This window comes from Myotis yumanensis, unplaced genomic scaffold, assembly GCF_028538775.1.
Source record: "Myotis yumanensis isolate MYYU_CA2020_CCGP unplaced genomic scaffold, mMyoYum1.0.hap1 SCAF_3, whole genome shotgun sequence".
Taxonomy (NCBI): Eukaryota; Metazoa; Chordata; class Mammalia; order Chiroptera; family Vespertilionidae; genus Myotis; species Myotis yumanensis.
In genome coordinates, this window is record NW_027223754.1 from 193174654 (window position 1) to 193194737 (window position 20084).

General features: G+C 55.5%; 2 protein-coding genes across 2 annotated transcripts; both read right to left on the reverse strand.

Moving 5' to 3' along the window:
- Positions 1–7289: 7289 nt before the first annotated feature.
- On the reverse strand, positions 7290–13127 carry LAG3 (lymphocyte activating 3). Its single transcript, XM_070407922.1, has 8 exons — positions 12605–13127; positions 12188–12332; positions 11623–11870; positions 10726–10989; positions 10024–10299; positions 8219–8458; positions 7807–7937; positions 7290–7491 (listed from the first exon to the last, which is right to left on the reverse strand). The coding sequence occupies exons 1-8, from the start codon at positions 12660–12662 to the stop codon at positions 7345–7347; spliced, it is 1509 nt and encodes a 502-aa protein (XP_070264023.1). The 5' UTR covers positions 12663–13127; the 3' UTR covers positions 7290–7344.
- A 1265-nt stretch (positions 13128–14392) lies between these two features.
- PTMS (parathymosin) lies at positions 14393–18909 on the reverse strand. Its single transcript, XM_070410772.1, has 5 exons — positions 18520–18909; positions 15499–15570; positions 15283–15361; positions 15101–15162; positions 14393–14937 (listed from the first exon to the last, which is right to left on the reverse strand). The coding sequence occupies exons 1-5, from the start codon at positions 18562–18564 to the stop codon at positions 14887–14889; spliced, it is 309 nt and encodes a 102-aa protein (XP_070266873.1). The 5' UTR covers positions 18565–18909; the 3' UTR covers positions 14393–14886.
- Positions 18910–20084: the final 1175 nt, after the last annotated feature.

Below are 20084 nucleotides of genomic sequence, written 5' to 3' on the forward strand. Positions count from 1 at the left end.
GTACATTCACCAACCATCACCAACATCCATCTCCACAACTTTTTCATCTTCCCCAGCTGAAATTCTGTACCTGTGAAACACTAACTTTCTATTCCCCCAGCCCCTGACTGTTGAATACTTTTTGAATGGATGAATGGATAGGGTCCAGGTTGGATCACAGACTTCAATGCCTAAGGGAGCCTGCTAGGTCTGTGGTCGGCAAACTGCAGCTCGCGAGCCACATGCAGGCGGCTCTTTGGCCCCTTGAGTGTGGCTCTTCCTAAGCCTTAGGTGTACCCTAATTAAGTTAACAACAATGTACCTACCTATATAGTTTAAGTTTAAAAAATTTGGCTCTCAAAAGAAATTTCAGTCGTTGTACTGTTGATATTTGGCTCTGTTGACTCATGAGTTTGCTGACCACTGTGCTAGGTAATCTAAATGAGAAAAGCAGACCCGCAGTGAACTGTAGGGAGAGGTGAGGACCGAGGTGGGCACTAGAGAGTGCCTGCCTCATTGAACAGGGGCAGCCACTAATCACACAGCTCCAGCTGAGTTGATAGTAGAGGTTGTGAACTCAGAGTTGCCAGCTCTGTCCAAATTTTGAGAGAAGATGAGAAACCAGACATGTATGTAATATCTCCTATTTTTAATGTTGACAACTAATTGTTTGTTTTGTTCTAACACTGGATAAATCAAACAAAGCATTCCAGAGGCTGGGTCTAGCTTAGGGCCCACAGATTGCACCTGATGAACCAGATGGACTGTGTAACACCATTCGACTCTGGGGTCTGTGACCTGTGAATGTCTATGAAGATGGATTCCCAAGAGTCAACAGGCTCCAAGAACCTGACTGGCTGTCACGCTGGGATTTCCAAAGAGGAAAAGAAAAGAGGAAGAGAGAGCAAGTTTATGAACATTAACAGCTGTGTGCTCTATATAGCTGTGTATTTTATTTAATCCTCACAACAATGAGAGGACACACGTATTATTTTCTGGACCATACAGACGAGGAAACTGAGGCTCAGAGAGTTTAAGAAAATTGCTGAAGGTCACAGAGCTAGTAACCATAACCGGTGGAACTGGGATTTGAACTTCTGCCTGGACCCAATGCTTGGATTGTCCCGACTGCCTCTTCTCTGCATTAAGGAAGGCAGTGCAGTGAGGGATATGAGGCTGACAACCTCATCTGGGGCTCCTGAGGCTTAGCATCGGCCACTATGCCTCACATATATACAGTGATTTTCCATTTCAAAGCACTTCCACATACATAAGCACTTGCCAAACCTTTTTGGTAGGTATAGAAGAAGAAATGAAGTGAAGTCCATGGTAGGACTGTAAGCACTGAGCATGGCGATTTCCAGAAGTCTCCTGTTCCTGGTAGAACGCTATTTTTGCTGCATGGATTCTGTCTCCAGGCTGGAGGAGGGGGAGGAGGTCAAGTGGGGAGAAAGGGAGGGGAAGCAGAGGGAAGACAGAAGCTAGGCTGACAGTGTCGGAGGAGGCCGGGCTATTGGAGAAGGGGTAGGGCTGCCCGTGGAAGCTGGGGAAGGGAAGTTGGAAACCCCAGGTGCAGTCCTGTGGTGGCCTCCTTACCAGAAACATCTGCAGCTGCACTGACACCCTCTGCAAAGGGGGTTGGGGGCAGGCTTGGAGTTGGGGGTGGGGGAGGGGCCACAGAGGTGGTCTGGGAAGTAGAGTCTCCGAGGGCTGACCCACCTCCACCCTGGCCACATTCTCCCTAGCTCCTTGGCCACCTTCTGCAACTCTCAGAGGGTGGCTCCTGGGCCTCCCGCACTGCATGGGAGCTATGAGCAGGCAAATTTCAGAGCCCAACCTGGGCTCAGCCAGCTGGCACCTGCAGCCCTTTGGATAAACTGTCAGCCGCAGAGTAAAGCAGACAGAACCCATCCCCACCCAACCCCATTCCCTTCAAAGGGGGCCCTTCATCTTGGGGTGGGCCCAAGCAAGGAAACCTAAGCTCCTTGCTTACCTCCTTTGTGGGATGCACCTCTGCCTGTGGGGGAGGTGGAGCAGGGAACTTTCTGGGCCTGCCCTGCACCTTAAAGATAAGAAGACCTGCTGGGCATTGGGTTGCAGGCTCATCCCCAGTTGGGGGTGTGCAGGAGGCAGCCAATCAATGATTCTCTATCATCATTGATGTTTCTATCTCTCTCTCCCTTCCTCTCTGAAATCAATAAAATATATATATAGATATATATGTGGTGTAGATATACACTGAGTGGCCAGATTATTATGACCACCCCATCAGTACTTCGTTGGGCCACCTTTGCCTTCAATACTGCAGCAATTCTTCTTGGCAGTGACTCCATGAGATGTTGAAAGGTGATGCGAGGAATCTGACACCATGCCTGATGAATAGCACTGTCCAGTTCTGAGATTTGATGGTTGTGGAACCAGCTGCCTGATGGCTCTTTTAACTTCATTCCACAAATGCTCAATTGGATTGAGATCTGGTGATTGTGGAGGCTACCTAAGCAAGCAAAAGTCTCCCTCATGTTCTTGAAACCACTCCTGCACAATATGAGCACCGTGGCATGGCACATTGTCTTGTTGGAAGAAGCCATCTCCATTGGGATATGCCACCAACATGATAGGATGAACTTGATTAGCAACGATACTTAGGTATGTTGTGCTACTCAGACGTTGTTCCACACGAATTAAAGGGCCCAAATCATGCCAGGAAAACATGCCCCAAACCATAACACTGCCACCACCAGCTTGAAGGGTTGTACTCATGCATGTGGGGTGCATGCTTTCATGCTGTTTCCGCCAAATTCTCACTCTGCCATCTGCATGATGCAACTGGAAATGTGAATCATCGGACCACATGACTTTTTTTCCAGTGCTCGACTGTCCAATCCTTGTGTTCCTGTGCGAATTGGAGACGTTTTATCTTGGTAACTGCAGACAGCAAAGGTGTTTGAACAGGCCTTCGGCTTCCATATCCCATACGATGCAGTGTACGGCTAATATGCCTACAAACATCAGGTGGTCATAATAATCTGGCATATATATATATATATATATATATATATATATATATTTTTTTTTTTTTTTTAAGGAACCCCAACTGGCGTGACGACTCAGTGGTTGAGTATTGAACTATGAACCAGGAGGTCATGGTTTGATTCTGGTCAGGGCACATGCCCAGGTTGTGAGCTCAATCCCCCATATTCTTATTTTTAAAAAAGAATTCTATATCATACTATCTTTTAACCTAAATATGTCCTTTTTTATTGAATATATTTTTATTGATTTCAGAGAGGAAAGGAGAGGGAAAGAGAGATAGAAACATCAATGATGAGAGAGAATCACCGACCTATTGGCTGCCTCCTGCACGCCCCTCACTGGGGATTGAGCCCACAACCTGGGCATGTGCCCCTGACCGGAATCGAACCTGGGACCTCAGTCCGCAGGCCAACACTCTATACATTGAGTCAAACTGGCTAGGGCCATATAGAATTCTTAAAAGGAAGACCAAGGTCAGGGGAGGGGGACATCTGGCAAATGTGATCACTGGTCTGGCTGAGCACAGCATGGCCTCTTGCTTGACACACTTGGCTTGGCAAGGCTCTGGGCCTCATTTGGCCTCCAGAATTTCTGGACAGTGGACAATGGGAGAGGCTGTCAGGTCATGCAGGGCTGTGGGGAGAGGAGAGGTACTCAGAGATACCGCTCCCCCTCTCATAGCCTAGCTCTCTTTCAGGCACTGTTCCCCCTATGATAGCCCAGGTGATAAGAGATGGACCCCCAGTGATTCCCGTCTCCTTCAGTTCCCACCCTCTGTTGTCCCCTCCCACACTGCACTAGCATTGGCCTGTGTGACCAATAGAATAAGGCAGGAGGGAAGTTATGCCACTTTCCAGATTAGGTTATAAAGACATGGTAGCTTTTGTTTTGGCCACTCCCTCCCTCTGGGGGAAACCACTAAGAGGCGGCCCATGTGGGGCAGAACTAACCCCTCTGGCCAGCAGTCACCTGAGGGTCCTTCTTAGAAGCAGATCCTTCAGTCACGCCTTCAGGTGACTCAGCTCTGACCCACATCTTGGCAGCAACCTCACAAGAGACCCTAACCCAGAACTAGTCGGCTGCTCCTGGGTTCCTTCCTGATCATGTGAGATAATGTTTACTGTTTTAAATGACTGAGTTTTGGGGTGATTTGTTATGAGGCAATAGGTACTTAATACACCCCTCCCCCCCTTTTCTTTTTTAAATTCTCACCCAAGGATATTTTTTCCATTGATTTTCAGACAGAGTGGAAGGGATGGAGGGGCGGGGATGGGCGAGAGAAACATCAACTCGTTGCCTCCTGCATTCCAGGGTCTGAGATTGAACTGGAAACCAAGGTACAAACCTGAAACCTAGGTACATGCTGTTGACTGGGAATCGAACCCCGACCCTTTGGTCTGCGGGCCAACACTCTAACCACTGAGCCAAACCCAGCCAGGGCTACATCCCTTCCTTTTTAACAAGGACCTAAGCCCTAGCCAGGTTGGCTCAGTGGACAGAGCGTTGGCCTACGGACTGTAGGGTCCTGAGTGTGATTCCGGTCAAGGGCACATGCCTGGGTTGTGGGCTTGAATCCCCATGGGGGGTGTGCAGGAGGCAGCCAATCAAGGATTCTCTCTCATCATTGATGTTTCTATCTCTCTCTTCCTCTCTGAAATAAAAATATATATTTTTTTAAAAAACACACACAAAAAAACAAGGACCTAAGATGATCCCTCCCCCACCCTCCACAGGCCCCACTGAGCTTCCTGCCTCCTTTTTTTTAAAAAAATTTTATTTGATTTGAGAGAGAGAGGAGGGGTGAAGGGGAAAAGAGTCTAGAGAGATTGATTTGTTGTTCCACTTATTTATTCATTTATGCCAGTGGTTCTCAACTTGTGGGTCTCAACCCCTTTGGCGGTCAAATGACCCTTTCACAAGGATTGCCTAAGACCATTCTGCATATCAGATATTTCCATTACAATTCATAACAGTAGCAACATTACAGTTATGAAGTAGCAATGAAAATAATTTTATGGTTGGGTCACAACATGAGGAACTGTATTTAAAGGGCCAGAAGGTTGAGAACCACTGATTTATGCATTCATTGGTTGCTCCTTGTATGTACCCTGAGCAAGGATCAAACCTGCAACCTTGGCATATCAGGACGATGCTCTAACCAACTGAGCTACCTGGCTAGGGCTGAGCTGCCTCCTTGGTGCCCCTTCCCCTCTAGGTCCCCAGCCTGGAATACTGGTTTGGTTCACAGAGAAGCCTGAAGGCGCGGGATGAATTAACCCAGCTCCCTGGAAGGACGAAGACAACACAAAATGGGCTGGAGGTTATCTTGCTAGAGCTTTGAGGGGAGAGGGGAAGGGGCAGGGTGTGTCACCCCCTAAGAGAGATCTCATAGGGAAGGGGGTGAAAATTAATAAAAGGATCACGGTAAGCACAAGCCCCATGCCCTCTCTTCCTCCCGTCCTTTCTATGTTCTTCACTTCCTTAGTGGGTGAACCAGGTGGCCCATCGCTCTGCCGCTGTCCCCTCCCTGCTCCCTTTGTGCAGGAACAAGGGGAAGTCCCCGCAGAGACACTGGTGAATCCTCGATGACTGCTTTCAGAAGCCCAAAGGGCATAGGATGTTACCGAGTCAAAAGGAAAAATGCCACCCACAAAAATTTCCAGGAAACCCCTGCCCCACTAAAACAAGGGGGCTCCTGCTGCTGCAGTCTTGCTCCCACTCTCTTTAAATATTTTTTCCCTCCTGCCCAGGGTAAAGTTCCCTGACAGAGCTGTCTGCGGCCAAAGTCCAGAGCGTGGCCCACATTGCAGGCAGAGGTCTAGGTCGCTGTGGGGGTGCTGTGGGCTGAGGCTGTGTGTGTGCTCTAAGACCATGACCGGCTGGCATGAATGTTCTCTCTGAGAGGGACAGACAGACAGGGCGGGCGGGCAGGCAGGCGGGTGGGTCGTCTCTATCATTCCTGGCATGACCAGAGCAGGTCTGCTTCCTCCTTCACAAAGGGATGATCAGACAAGCACATCACATGCGTGGAGCACAGCACAGTTAAGCCCTTTTGCTATTCAATATTCACAACAGCCCATTCTGGTGGGTTATTACCCTCCCATTCAATAGGTGAGGAAACCGAGGCACAGGGAGATTAACTCTGGTCACGTCAGCACAGCTGGGGTCAGAAGCCAGGGCTCCTGACTCCCAAAGCTGCAGCAGCGGCCAGCTGCCTCGCTGGCTGCTCTTGTCCCCACGTGGGGCCTTTGTTCACAACACTCTCCTTTGTCAGACTTGGATCTTAACCTCGCAGGTCCAGGGCTATGTATCCTGAGGCATGTATTGTTCAGTCCTTCTCCTGGTGGGTGCATAAAGCATGTGACAGCTGCTGGGTGCAACCTCATATGCAGACCCTAGCAAGGGCACCCCACAAAGGCGGTGCCTACATGTGGGGACACCAGCTGCCTGTCCACTGCACTGCTAATCTCCCACGTGCCCAGCCTACCCAGGAACCCCCAGTGGTGTGAGACAGTGACCACTGGGTGGCAGTGTGTCCTCATGCCTAGGAACAGATGCGGCCCCCAGGAGCTGAGGAACGTGGGGGTGGGGCAGAAGCAGACAGGAACCCCAGCAGCCCGCACAGAAAGGTTGCAAGACTTGATCTCCAGGAGGATTCGACAGGGCAGGGCTGTTCCGTGTGTGTGTGTGTGTGTGTGTGTGTGTACACGCACCCACTACAACTAGAGGGACAAGGACAGTGCTGAAGTGGAGCTGAATGTGGGATGGGGTGGGGTGGGCCAGAGGAATAAAAATATAAAGGAAACCAGGGCAGCCAGCACGATAGCCAAAGGCAGGAAAGGACTGTTGAAGTAAGGGGTGAGGGCTTTTTGGAGCTTTAGAAAAATTACTCCCCATAAGAGATAGTAAGAAAGAGACTAAGGAGAAAAGAATCACTGACAGTTGAGGAATAAGCAGTGGAAAGAAAGGAAAGATAGGTCAATGGCGGGGCGGGGGGGGGGGGGGGGGGGGCGGAGTAGACTCATGTAATACTTCAAACAATAAAGAATTTTAAAAAATAAATAAATAAAATTTTTAAAAAGAAAGGAAAAAAAAAAAAAAAAAAGAATCACTGAGAAGCAAGGAACAGAAAGGGGAAGATAAGCGAGCCTGGCGGGGAGGGGGGCAGGGGGGAGAGTAGGTTGAAAGGCTGGAGTGGGAGAAGGGAGGCCCCAGAGGTTGGGGAGAGACAAGACTCTTCCCTGGACAAGAAGGAGCCAGACTCAGGCTTGCTGCTGATGGGAGTTTATTTGTACTGAGCTACGGAGATCCACTGGCTGCCTCAGCTCCAGGTCAGGGCTGCTGTGGCTGTGGCTGTGGCTGTGGCTGTGGCTGTGGCTCCAGCTCCGGCTCTGGTTCTTGCTCCAGATCCTCTATCTTGCTCTGAGCCTGAGGTGGGTGGATCCCATGCTCTAAAGCAGAGAATCTTCTTGGCCGCCACTGTGGGAAGACATGGAGGGTGAGAGAAAGAAAAGGACGAAGAGAAAGGGAGTGAGGAGGCTACTGGGTCCATCTATTCTTTCTCCACCCCTGCCCTCGCCATGTGGTCCCAGGCCTTTTCTCGGCCCCTTCAAGCCTCCCCTGCATTCTTCAGGCACAAGGGGTCCCTGGAGTGCAGAGGCCTATGAGGAAGGGGTTGTAAAGGCAACTTCAGGCCCCACCTTAGTCACCTTTGCTGAGGAGGTGGTGCCAGACAGCACGGAGGACTGGGGAGAAGGGAAACCAGTGGCAAAGGGAGGGGAGTCCCTGGCTCACCGGTCTTCTCCAAAGGTGAAAGCCAAAGGCTCCAGCCGCCAAAAGGAGCAGGAGGAGGACACCGAGGGTGATAAGGAGAGGGAGGTGGCCTGTCTTCAGGGCTCCTGGGGCTCTCTCGGAGCGCTGGGCACCTAAGGAGAAGTACAGGATTGGGCATAGAGTCACGACTGAAAGGACGTTTGGCCACACCCTCACATTTCACAGACGCAGACCACGAGGCCCAAAGAGTTTAAGGGACTCGTCCAGGATCATTCAACTAATTCCTGGCAGGAGAGGGTCAGGACTAGACAAGAGCTGGAAGTCAGGGCCCTGATTGGAAAAGAAAGAGCTGGGAGGGGTGGGGAGGAGGTCTGCAAGTGGGATCAAGATGACTGGTCTGGAGTTGGGGACCCCGTGTTGCGGGGTCTCAGACCTGAGCCAGGCAGCTCCGTGAAGTAGACCGCTGTTCCCAGAAGCCTCTCCCCCCGGTACAGATGGCACTGCCAGGGCTGGGAGAGGAGGCTGGCCTCCTGCACCTCCAGCAAGGGTCCTGGGGAACTCCTCGAAGACTTGTCCCGGCGGCGCCACACAAAGCGCTCCTGTCCAGATGCCGGCGTCACCTCACAAAGAAGTTTTCTCAGGTTGCCAGGTAACCCGGAGGATTTGGGAGTCACTGAAAACATTAGAGGGAAGAGATCTTTTGAGTCCCCGGCCCCCTTACTTGACACCATAGGATGAACTCCCAAGTCTCAGGCACACTGCACTCCCCTGGGCTCTGATTGGGTGAGGCTGAGGGGAGGAGACCAGGGTCATGGCCAAAGTAATCTTATGAAGACAAAGTTCTGGTCAGATCACTCCGCTGCTCAAAAACTTCCCCGGCTCCCTGTTGCCTTCAGGGGACTGTTCAAACTCAAACGGGGCCAGAAGGATCCCATAACGAATATTATTTCAGACTCGTTTACATTACTACCACTCAAATGCTCAAACCCTCAATATCTGTTAGGTGAGTTGGCCCCCAATATACTTTGCACTGTTCCTGCTTTCATAATTTGAACCACACATCAGTGCCCCCGCCTTGAGGTGCCCCCTGAATGAACTTGCCCACTTCCTGGATGTTTGGAGAAGGGTGAACTGACCAACTGACCTAGAGACAGAGCATCTCAAAGCTGAACGGTGAGAGACAGGGTGAGTAGGAGGAGACAGATGGTGCACAGGGACCTGAAGATTTGGTGACACAGACAGCTGAGTACAGACCCTGAGTCTGACACTTCCCCGGGGTGTGACTTTGGGGATGTTCCTCCTCTATAAAGCATCTCGCGTTGAATTGTCATGAGATAGCATGGGAAACTGACACAAAACAACGGGCCCTCAAGAAAACCTTAGACAGAAAGAATTGGTAGGCTTCGGCAACTGACTGGACATGAGGGAAGGAGAAAGCCAGGTTTCAGGGTAAGTGGGATGCAAATGGCGTTATTGACAAAAAGGCTAAGTCAGCAAGACTTAGCATGAGGAAAAGATGGGGTTCAGAGTGAGGCTGAGATCTAGCTAGAAATTTCCAGGAAGTATATGGAAATTCAGCACTGGCAGGCAGGGGATGTATTATTTGCTAGCATAATCACTTATTCATTCAACTATATTCATTAAGCACCTACTATGTGGTGCTATTATTTAGTTTCCACAGGTTAGTACTGCAGACACAGTCAAGTAACCACCACTGGTAATTGATTGAATAACCAATCAATCAACATATTTTGAGGTGTTTTTTTTTTTAATGTGTTTGTTTTACACTGTCTTGAAAAGCCCATGATCAGTAAATATTTGCTGACCAAGGAACTGATGTATTAACTCCTCCCAAATCCAGGCCACTTCCTGCAACTTTAACCCAAGCCCTGGCCCCAAAGTGAGACAAGGATTCTAGAAATATAGTCCACCCCTTTGGAACCATTCAAACTTTTACCGCTTCTCCTTCTAACTTCTCAGACCCTCCCCCCCTCAATTCAGAGCAGGGGATCCCCTTAGAGAAGAGTGGAACATGCATCTAGTGACTCAGGGGAGATTTTTAGTTTCAGTTTTTATATGTGGGGGCGAGAAAAGAAGAGGCCTCGAGGGGCAGCCTCTGGAAATTGTGCCTATGGCCTGGCATCATGAGGTGGCTTTGCCAGTATTTGCCCAGCCAGGCATCCCTCCCTGTCCAGCTCCTCTGGGTTGGGAGCTACTCCTTTCCCACACAGGCCTGACCTGTGATGACTGCCAAAGTGACGGTGGTAATGAGCTGCTGCCCCTGCAGATGGATGCGGCAGGTGTAGGTCCCAGCCTGGGCCTGGCTCACAGCCTCCAGTTGAAGGGTAAAGTTGCCATTGTCTCCAGTCACCAGCAGGTCAGGGCCTCCCCCAGGAGGGGCCCACTTGGCAGTGAGAAAAGACCCGGTGCCTACACCAGGAGGCAGGGAGCAGGGCAGCTCCACCCGGGAACCTGCTCCTGCATACACTGTCTGAGGGACTGGAGGCTCCGGATCTGGAGAGAAAAGGAAACCCAACGTTAAAGCAGAGAGGGGGAGGTGGCAGAGGGGCTGGGACACTGGATCTGAAGGGAAGAGAGGCAGAAAAGTGCAGGAGCAAAGGAGGTGGTCCGGCTCTGAAGAGTGCTAAGTAGAATAAGGTGGAAGAACCAAAGAGGCTCAGAAACCCGGGATGGGAGTGGGCCAGCAGGAAACCAAAGGCTGGCCATTGTGGCTGGGTGGCCCAAGGAAAGTCTACAATGGGAGAAGGCAGCTGAAAGGCTGCAACAGGAGAAAGGAAGAAACCGGACGGTGAGGCCCAGAATAATCACAGGTTGTGTAAGCTGCTGAGGACCTACTGTGGGGACCCGCAAGTCAGGAGGAGATGGGAAGAGGGCAGCAAGGCATTGAGGTCACGGGTGAAGGCGGACGGGAGGCGTTACCCAGAACAGTGAGGTTGTAGGCGCTGGAGACACTGAAGCCATCTCTGTAGGTGAGGATGCAGCCCCAGAGCCCAGAGTCTACGGGGCTGACTTTGGGCAGGAAGAGGAAGCTCCCATCTAAGTGGTGATGGGGAGACTTCTGAACAGGGACTCTGCCTGGGCCCCGGAACCACTGCACAGAGGCCGGGAAGTCAGGGCGGCTGAAGGAGCAGTTCAGGACGACCCAATCCGAGGTCCTGAGAGGCCCTTGGGGACTGGCGGTCACTGCACACGGATAAAGAAGGTTGGAAGGGTGGATCAGCCCCAGGCAAACACTTTCCCAACACAGCAGGCCAACTAGGCTGGGAGCTCTAGGCACCACCATGTAAATTTCTTTGTCTTCTCCCCTGGCGCTCCCCGCTCCCAGCTCAGTGCCTGGCACCTGGAAGTGCTTAAAATGGATGCCCAGAGATTCCAGCCTCCAAGTGTACTTGGCTTGGTCTTCCCTTTCACCAGGCCTTCCTTGCCCGAGGATCCCCACTCAGCCCACCTCCTGAGCCACAGATGTCTGAAATGAATCACTCTAGCCGGCACCCTCCCTCTCCCCACCCTCCCCAGGGGTGCCTCCCCTCCTCCACCCTGGCACTCCCACGGCGGGTGGGGGAAGGGGAGCGCAAGGGGTGATATAATCTCTCCAAAGAGCCCTCCTCCCCCACACGTGCTTTTCTGGGGGCACCTTCCACTTCGCGATCTGGTTCCCCACCCTCTTCCGCTACCCTTCTGGGGGCTCGCCGGCAGGGCCCAGGGCGCATCCTTAGAAGCGCAGCCTCGGCCCAGCCCTTCCTGCCTCCGGACGGCGGCGTCTGGAACGCGGCGCCCTCCTCCCAGCCCGGCGCCCCTCGCCCCGCCCCCACCTACTGGAGGCCTGGCCCACGCGCAGATGGAGGCGGCAGGTGAGGGCGCGGTCCCGGTCCCGGAGGTTCACGGCGGCGCGGTACTGGCCCGCGTCCGCGCGTCGGGCTGGGCGCAGCCAAAGCGAGAAGTCGCCGCGCCGGAGGCCCCGCTCTTCCAGCTGCACGCGGGGCTGCAGGGGCGGCCGCCCGCTGCGCAGGCCCCCGGGCGCCAGCCTCAGCACGGTGTAGGGGGCGCTCCGGGCTGGGGGCGGGCTGGGAGCGGGAGAGAGAGATGGAGACATTAAACGGAAAGAGAGATGCAGTCCCGCCACACTCCTAGGATAAGGAAGGCCCACCCAAAGGGCAGATCTCTTGACCATTAACGGCCCCCGTGTCCGCCCTCGCACTGGGCCAGCACCATCCCCTGCTGGCAACCTACGGGCTGCCTGGATGAGGAAGGAACTAGGGTGCATGGTGGCCGGGGAGGCAGGCCACTGGCTTCAGAGGGACTGACAGCTCCCGGGAGGGGACCGAGGGCCGGCTTGGACCTCGGATTTGGGAGTTCTGTTGCCCAAGTTTGGGGTGCATACCTGTCTGGTAGATGCTGCCAGGTAACCCCTCCTATTCGAAGGCTGAGATCCTGGAGGGGGATTGTGGGGCTGCAGGGGAGCTGGGCAGGAGCCCCCTCCTGGGCCCACACCTCCCGGACAGAGGTCCGGGGCCCTGGTGCCTCCACTGGGGAGGAAAAGAGAGGCCAAAGGGAGGGACCATGAGCCAAGAGACTTAGGAGTAGAGAAGGAGCCTGAGGAAGACCAGGGTTCTGCCCTTTTCCTGCCAACGGGGAGCCTGATGGGAGGCTTTGGGGCTGAAGGACTGCCCCCAAGCAAGGCTTGAGAAAAATCCACCCAAACTACGAACCCTGGCTTCTGTGTAGTCATCCGGAGATCCCTGCTGACCCCCTCCTGTGGGTCTGGGTCAACCCTCTCACAGCGTCATCCCCATCTTACCTGGAGCCACCCACAGCAAGGGCAGAAGCACCAAGAACAGGAACTGGGCTTCCCCCATCTCCCCTTAGGTCTGGGCCGGGAGGAGCCCTCCAAAGGGAAGAGGTCAAGAAGGAGGGAGAGACAGCCTGACAAAAGAGAGGTTCTGCAAGGTGGAGGGTGGAGGAAAGGAACCTACGAGAAGAGGGACAGGGACAGAGACCTGGAGGGAGAGAGGAGGAACCAATGCCCAGAGGCTGGAATCCAGAGGAAAGCTGGCCAGGTCAGGCAGCCACGGGCTGGGGAGGGGAGGGAGAAAGGTAGGGGGGGTGGGGGGGAGTCCTAGGTAATGGGGCAGGGCAGTGGCAGAGAGCAGAGCAGAGGCAAGGTGGATGTCTTGAGCTGGGAGGCCCGTCTGTTCCCAGGGCCCTTGCCCCTGTCCTTCTGCCTTCCCTTCACCTTCCCCACTTCCCCTCTGCGTTGCCCCCCCCACACACCCCAGGGCTCACGGTTTCGCTTCGCAGTGGAAAGTCTGAGGGGGCTGATTCCCAGCAGCATTACCCTCCACCCCTGTGGTGGCTGGCGCTCCCCTTGTTTATTTCCTCAGTCCTGGGTGTCCCCACCACCTCCTCCACGCCCTCCCCCACCCTCCTGACTATTCCCTTTCCCAGGACCTTCTGCCCTTCTCTACAAGCTGTAAACTGTTTCCCCCATCAGTTCCAACAGTCACACTTTCTTCCTGGCCAGCCCTTTCTTTGGTACTCATCCCCTCCCTCACTCCTTTAACCTCCCAGAACGTCATTACCGCTCTAGACCTGCCTCCCCCACCCACCCAATCATTCTTGGGAATAAGGTAGACAGGAAGGTTTATCGGACCTTAAAAGATAGGCCTGGAAAAGGGCGCCTCAAGCCCAAATAGCTATGAGCTTTCAGTATGGGCTAAGCAGTTTTGGACACTATATACAGCAACTCATGAAACCTAATGTTATCCCCATTGTACAGATAAGAAAACTGAGGCAGGCTCAGAGACAAAATAATGTGGCAAGGTCAGTTACGGAGTATGAAGACAAAAGCTGTGTGTAGTCCTGACCGTGGGTGAAGTGTGGATCTTTAACAAGCTGGTGGTGTTAATAAGTCACACGCACCTGCCCCAGCTCAGACCCCTGCTCCCAACCTAGAGGTTCTAGATTGGCAAGGGTGATATGGCAAAACACAGAAATCCTGCAACAGAGACCAAACCCTAGAAAAACTGAGGCAGAAGTACTAGGGAAGTTGAAACCCTTGCTTCCCACCTGTCCCAGCCTGAGGAGCCCAGCAGGGAGTGATGGAGGGCGGGTGCCAAGAACTTGCAGCCAGCCTGGGTACAAGAGGCCCTGGAGTTCTCTACTTAACCAGGTACTCACACCTCAGTGCCAGGCAGAGGCAACTAACTCACTCCAGGTCCCAGGTAATTGAGACCCAGGCCTCCAGCCTTCTCCCACTGCAGGGGTGGGACTTCCTGTTTCTGAGGCCGTCTCTGCCTGGTTCAGCACAATAAGGCTGGTAGCTTTCCACTGGGCTCAGCAGTGTCTAGACCTGGTGTGGGCTAGCAGGGAAGTGTGCGTGTATTGCTGGGGAGGAATTCCCCAAGAATCCAAAATCAGGACAACAGTCAGTTCTCAAAGAAGCCGTCTCCGTGTCCACCCTGAAAGTGCTGACCTTGTCTTCCTTCGTGGTGGTAATAGGAGGGCACTTTTTAATAGAAGGGAACGGTCCTAACAGAATGTGACACAGCCACCCTCCTCCCTCTGCCCTGGGAAAGCAGGAGACAGGTTAAAAACAGAAGCGCGACCATTTCTTTATTAAATTATACAAAAAGGGGAGGAGAGGGGGGCAGCTGTGGGGCTTGGTCCCAACCCTGGCCCCACCCCGGCCTGGCGCTGTCTGAGAGAAGGGGATCTGAAGGAGACCCAGGGATCAGGCAGGGTAGGGATGGGCAGGACAGAAGGCTAGGATGCAGAGGTTCCGAAGGAGAAGCTATCGGAGGAGGAGTGGGAGTGAGGAAGAGAGAAAGAAGAGGGAAAGGGAGCAATTGGGGACCAGCTGGGGAGCTCAGATGGAACAGGTCAGGAGGTGGAACAATGGCAGAGTGAGGATGGAAGGGCAGTGTCTGGAGAGGTGGACATGAGAAGGCTGGGGAGAAAGAGGGTGGCAGCTCTGATGCAGGGCCCAGAGCAAGGAATCAGGTGAAGGTGGCTGCACTGACTGTTCCTGCCCCCATCTCCAGGCCTTGAGGGGCCTCCTTCCCCAGCCCATTGGCAGGGGGCTCATGCCGATGCCCCATTTTCTGTCTTCTGCCGCTTGGGATCAGCTTCATCCTGTGGAGAGGGAAAGAGCTGGTAAATGGGAGAGGGACTTCCCCGTCCCTGCCCTGCTCCAGCACCCGCCCATGCACCACAGGGTTCTGGGTCCAAATCCAAAGGGCTCCCAGCCCCTGCTGCATCCCTGACAGCCCCTCAGGCCCCACAACCCAGCCCAAACCTCCTCTTCAGCAGCTCTCTTCAGCGCCGGCCCCTCGTCGTCATCATCTTCTTCTTCCTCATCTGAGGAGCCAGAAATGGGTCATTGGGGAGGCAGGGAGCCCCAGCAGGCCCCAGTGGTCGCCCTCAGCCCTACATCAGGTCTTCAAGCCCACCCTGACTCTGTTCCTTGCCCCTCCCCACCTTCTTCTTCTCCTTCATCCTCCTCCTCTCCGTCCTCAGCGGTTTCTTCTTCTTCCTCCTCAGCTCCATTCTCCTCCTCCTTTGGGGACCAGAGGAGAGAGCAGTGTCAGGCTAGCTGTTTGCCTCCCATACCATCACCACCAGCGGCCAGGGGCACTGGGAGGGCCGGAAGGGTGGGGCAAGGTGGGCACAACCCCCAACCCTGACCCTCAGCACCTCCACCACTTCTTTCTTCCGCTCTTTCCGGCTTGCCTTCTCCTCCACCTTCTCTTTCTTCTCCTTCAGGTCCTGCAAGAGAGAAAGAGGTCACCTTTCTCTCACCAGAAAGCATCTGCAGCCCTGAAGTCCCTCTAGCCCTGGTTCTCCCTCTGCAGTGAGCTTAGAGGAGAGTGTGAAATAGAGAAGGTAGTGACAGCAGTTTAGAGTCAGAACAGAGGTCGCAGGGGCCTTAAAGGCCACAACAGGGCTGAGATCAGACACTTTCTTCCCGTCTCAGAGAAGATGAAAAGTGATGAGGAAAGAGAACTAGGTGGCCAAGGTAACTGCTCACCATCCCCATCAAGTTCTTCCAAACCTCACTGGCTGCAGAGTTCAGCTCAGCAAAGCAAATCCCCTCCATCTGCTCACAGCCCTGATGCCCCACCCCCTCCCACTGCCTGCCCAGCTCTGCCTTTTGTCTACCCCTAGGGCCTTTTCCTGGTACTCTTTCCTGGGCATCCCTCCCAGCTTCCCCCCAGCTACCAAAGCCTTTGTTTCCCTGTCTGTGTGTCTGTCCCCAGAATCCTCAGGCTCCTACTTGGGCAAACACCACAGGAATAGGGAGAGCACTCTAGCCCAATTCCTGGCACCCCCTCTCACTTTTTCCCACTCCCCTCTCTCTGGGAAAAAAAAAGTTCAAGTAGTAGTTTCCACCTCCCTAAGGCCTGTGGTGTGTGCACGGTGTGGTAGGAGGGTAGAAATAACTACTTCCAGGGGATGTAGGTCAAGTAGGATAAAACAAACATGGGAGAATGTGGGACATGGAGATGAAATGAGAGAGACAAGTTCTGTGTCTGGGGTGGGACAGAAATACAGATGGGGAAGTACATGTCTGGAGGCCACCCCCTCTGCACTTGCACTGCCCCTCTTCTTCACCCCAAGATCTTAGCAGGCACACCCTAATGTCCTTTTCTGATGTGGCAGAGGGAGATGCTCCTGAGAGTCCCCCTTCTCTAGACACACCTGCCCTTCCAATTTTGATCCCTCCTCTTCCCACCCCACCCTTGGCAGGCCCTGAACGAGTGTCTCCTTATGATCAGATCTGGCATTGGTGTGCAACTCTGTGTATCTGATTCCGTGTGGATGGAAGTTTTCTGCGTGAGTAGATCAACCTGGGAGGGTGTGTCCTTTCTGGAACTGTACTGGGATAGGAGGGGGTACGGGCTGGTGTCAGTGGTTGGCCTGGAGGGACACTCAATTCCCTTCTCCCTTTCAGGGAAGGGAGAATGCTTGACCCTCTCACTCCAGCTAGGTTTCCTCATGTCACTTGGCTGTCCTCATTTCTTTGCCACATGGTCGGTATGGCATTTCTTTCTTTTTTTTCAAATTTATTTTTGATGAGCTAGAGAGACATTGATTTGTTGATCCACTTATTTATGCATTCATTGGTTAATTCTTGGATGTGTCCCGACCAGGGATCAAACCCTGGCACGACGCTCTAACCAGCTGGGCTATCCGGCCGGGGCAGTATGGTGTTTCTACTACCTGGTGGGCTTGCTCCTCCATCCTGGGCCTGGAGAGCGGCCGAGGCTCATGAGCTTCTCTCTGGGCCCTAGCACCAAGTCTGTGTGCCCCTGGCCTGAGTTTCCCATCTGGGCTTAAGAGGGGAGGGACATTACCAGAGACCAAAGTCCAAGGGGCCGGGCCCTCTCCTCCCTGCTCTGTCCTTCTGGTCACTGTCCTTCCATGATCCCCTTTCCAGGAGGGTATGACCCAGGTCTGTGCTAAGCAGCCCTCTGGCCCATTTACTCAACACGGGCACACGCTGACACGGGCTGACACCAGTTCACACACACAGCTTCAGAGGAGACACATGGCCTGTGTTTGGTCTTCTGGCACCCTCCTGAGACAGACAGCCCCAGAGCACGGTGGCGTCCTGGGCACGCACAAACCAGCAACACGGCTCCAGGCCTCCACATGCACACATGTAACTGACACAGGCAGTCCCACACACTCGCTGAATTTCAGACATACAAAGACACCTACTCAGTGAAGTCACGTGCCACCACACCTTGCCAGATCTCGCACACAGCCCCCCTCTTCCACGGCCTGTAATCCCACGGGGTCCCTCCTTCCCGCTTCACAGGCCATCAGGAGGCCCCCGTGACCTCCTCAGCCACCCTCCACTCCCAAGGTCGGGCTCCCAGCCCCCAAGCCCTGGCCGAATTAATTGCCCAAAGCAATCCTCAGCCAGTTCCCTGGAGAAATTAAAGGCTGGAAGAGAGGCAAGGGCAAACGGAGGGGCCAGGGAAGGGAGCTGACGAGAGCAAGGACGGCTCCATGCAAGGCGGTGCAATGCTGAGCAGAGGCTTTTTCGAAGGCTATTCCTATCCCGCTTGTGGTTTTTAGGGACTCGGGGTTCTTTATCGAGTGTGTGTGTGTGTGTGTGTGGAGGGGGGGGGCTGAAAAGGTTCTACGGAGAGAAAAGCTGACGGCCACAGGCAAAGGAAAGGATGCAGCCGGCAAGATCGGAGGGAAACGAGAAAATAGAGGCAGTGGCTGTGCAAGGAGAGGAGCAGGCAGCAGGCGGCCTCGAGGGGAGGGGCCGAGGAGCGGCCTCCGGGGAGAGTCCTGTTTACACCGGAGGGTCTCACGCCGCGCAGCCCGGGAGGTGAAGTCAATTGACACCCCGGGGGGCCGGGGCCGGGGCCGGGGCGCGGGGAGGGGGCAGGCGGAGTGGGCCGCGCGTGCAGGGCTCCGACGGGAACGGGCCGGGGCCGGGGCGTGCGGGCCGGGCCGGGCCGGAGAGGGGTGGAGACGGCGCCGGGGCCCGAGCGGGCCGGGAAGCTAGAGGGCGCTGGCGGGCGGCACGCCGCGCCGGGGAGGCAGCGCCAGGCCGGGAGCGGGGGGAGGGCGGAGAAGGGTCGGCCGGGCTCCGGCGCCGGGGCAGCGTGGGGCCGTCGGGGGCGGCCGGGGGCGCGTGGCCGCGCCGAGTCCGGGGGTCGCGCGGGTCCGGGTGGCGGCCGTCCCCGCCCGTACCTTGGCGCTCAGCTCGGCCGCTGCCTCCACGCTCTTCTCCGACATGGTGCCGGGGCCGGGGCTGGCGGGGAGCCGGGGTCCCGGGGTCGGGACGGAGGGGCCCTGGACGGCGGAGGGTGGCCGCGGCCGGAACCTGGCGCGGTGGCGGCGGCGGCGGCGACAGCGGCAGCGGCAGCGGCGGCCGCTCGGCGGGCTGGGGCTCTGGAAGAGGCGGCAGAGGCGCGCGGGATGGGGCGGGGGTGGGTCCGGCGCGGAGACCCGCAGGGCTGCGGCCGTCCGGAGAGCGGGCGGAAGGGCGGTGCGGGCGGTGGCTGGCGCGCTCCGGCCGCGGTCGCTGGGTCCTCGCCGCCCCCGCACCCGCAGAGCTGCCACCGACCAGCCGCTGCCGCCCCCGGGCAGGGAAACCGCTTATAAAGGCGGCGCTGCCCGACGGGAGGGGCTTCCCAGGGGTGGGGCCGGCGGGAGCGGGGAGGAGAGGAGCTGGGAGGAGGATGAAAGCGGAGGTTGGAGAGGTGGGGATGGGAGGATGAGAGCGAGGGGAGGGCGCGCGGCGGGAGGGGCCGGGAGGCGCGGGGCGCGGAGGTGGGCAGGGGTGGGGTTCCTGCGGGGCGGGGCCTCCGCCTGTGGATGTGGAGTCTGTCTTTTGGGGGCGGGCTGGAGGGGTGGCCAGGATCCCACTGGCCTCCCCCCCTTCCCCCCAAAAAAACAACCACCCCGAGATGTTGCCAGCGGGTGGTGTGGGGAGCAGAGGGGGAGCTGGGCAGGTATTTGAGAAACCAAAAGCCTCCCGAGGAGGAAGCGGTGGGAGCCACTTGCGCACCGCGCTGGCCTTCCCCTGCCCTCGGGCCTCCGCGTGGCCTGTGGCGATGGGAGCGGACCGGGCAGCGTGCCCCGTCCGGCCTGAGGCCGATTTCGGTGACCCTCCCGGCTCTTCCCGCCCCGCGGGGTCGAGGCCGTTTCCTTTCCTCTCCCGTCTCACTTCGCCGGGCCCTCCTGCTCCTCTCCACTCCTCTGCGCCCAGCCCCTCTCTCTCCATCATTCGCACCTCACCCTGCGCCCCTTCCACCCTCCTTCCCGGACGCCGCTGTCCTGGTCTCGTCTGCCCCCTGGCCCTCTCTCCTTGGATTCTCCTCGGCTCCTCTTCATGCCCTTGTTTTCCCTTTCCGTCCATTTCTCTCCCCTCCGCTGCCATCTTCCCCAGCTTTCCGGGACCCTGTGCGCCTCCTTTGCCGGGGCTCCAGGTCTGGGTCCCACCCCGGTCCACAGCCTCAGTCCCGGGCCCCAGTCTCGGTGTCTTCGGGGCATTTTGAGACGCTCAGGGTTTCAGGAGGGACAGGAGCCTGGGGTGTGTTAAAGGTCAGGAACGTAAATGGAGTGGAAGGTTAGGGTTTGGAAAAGATACCTTGGGTGTGTGCGCGCTCCCATATTTGGTTATCGTTACCATTACTCTTATTTTCTTAATACAAAATACACACTGATCATTTATTATTTGAGGGCTTGACTAAGCCATCTGCTGGTCCGTGGGTGCGCACACCTCTCAATGTCTCTTCCTGACCCTTGTTTCT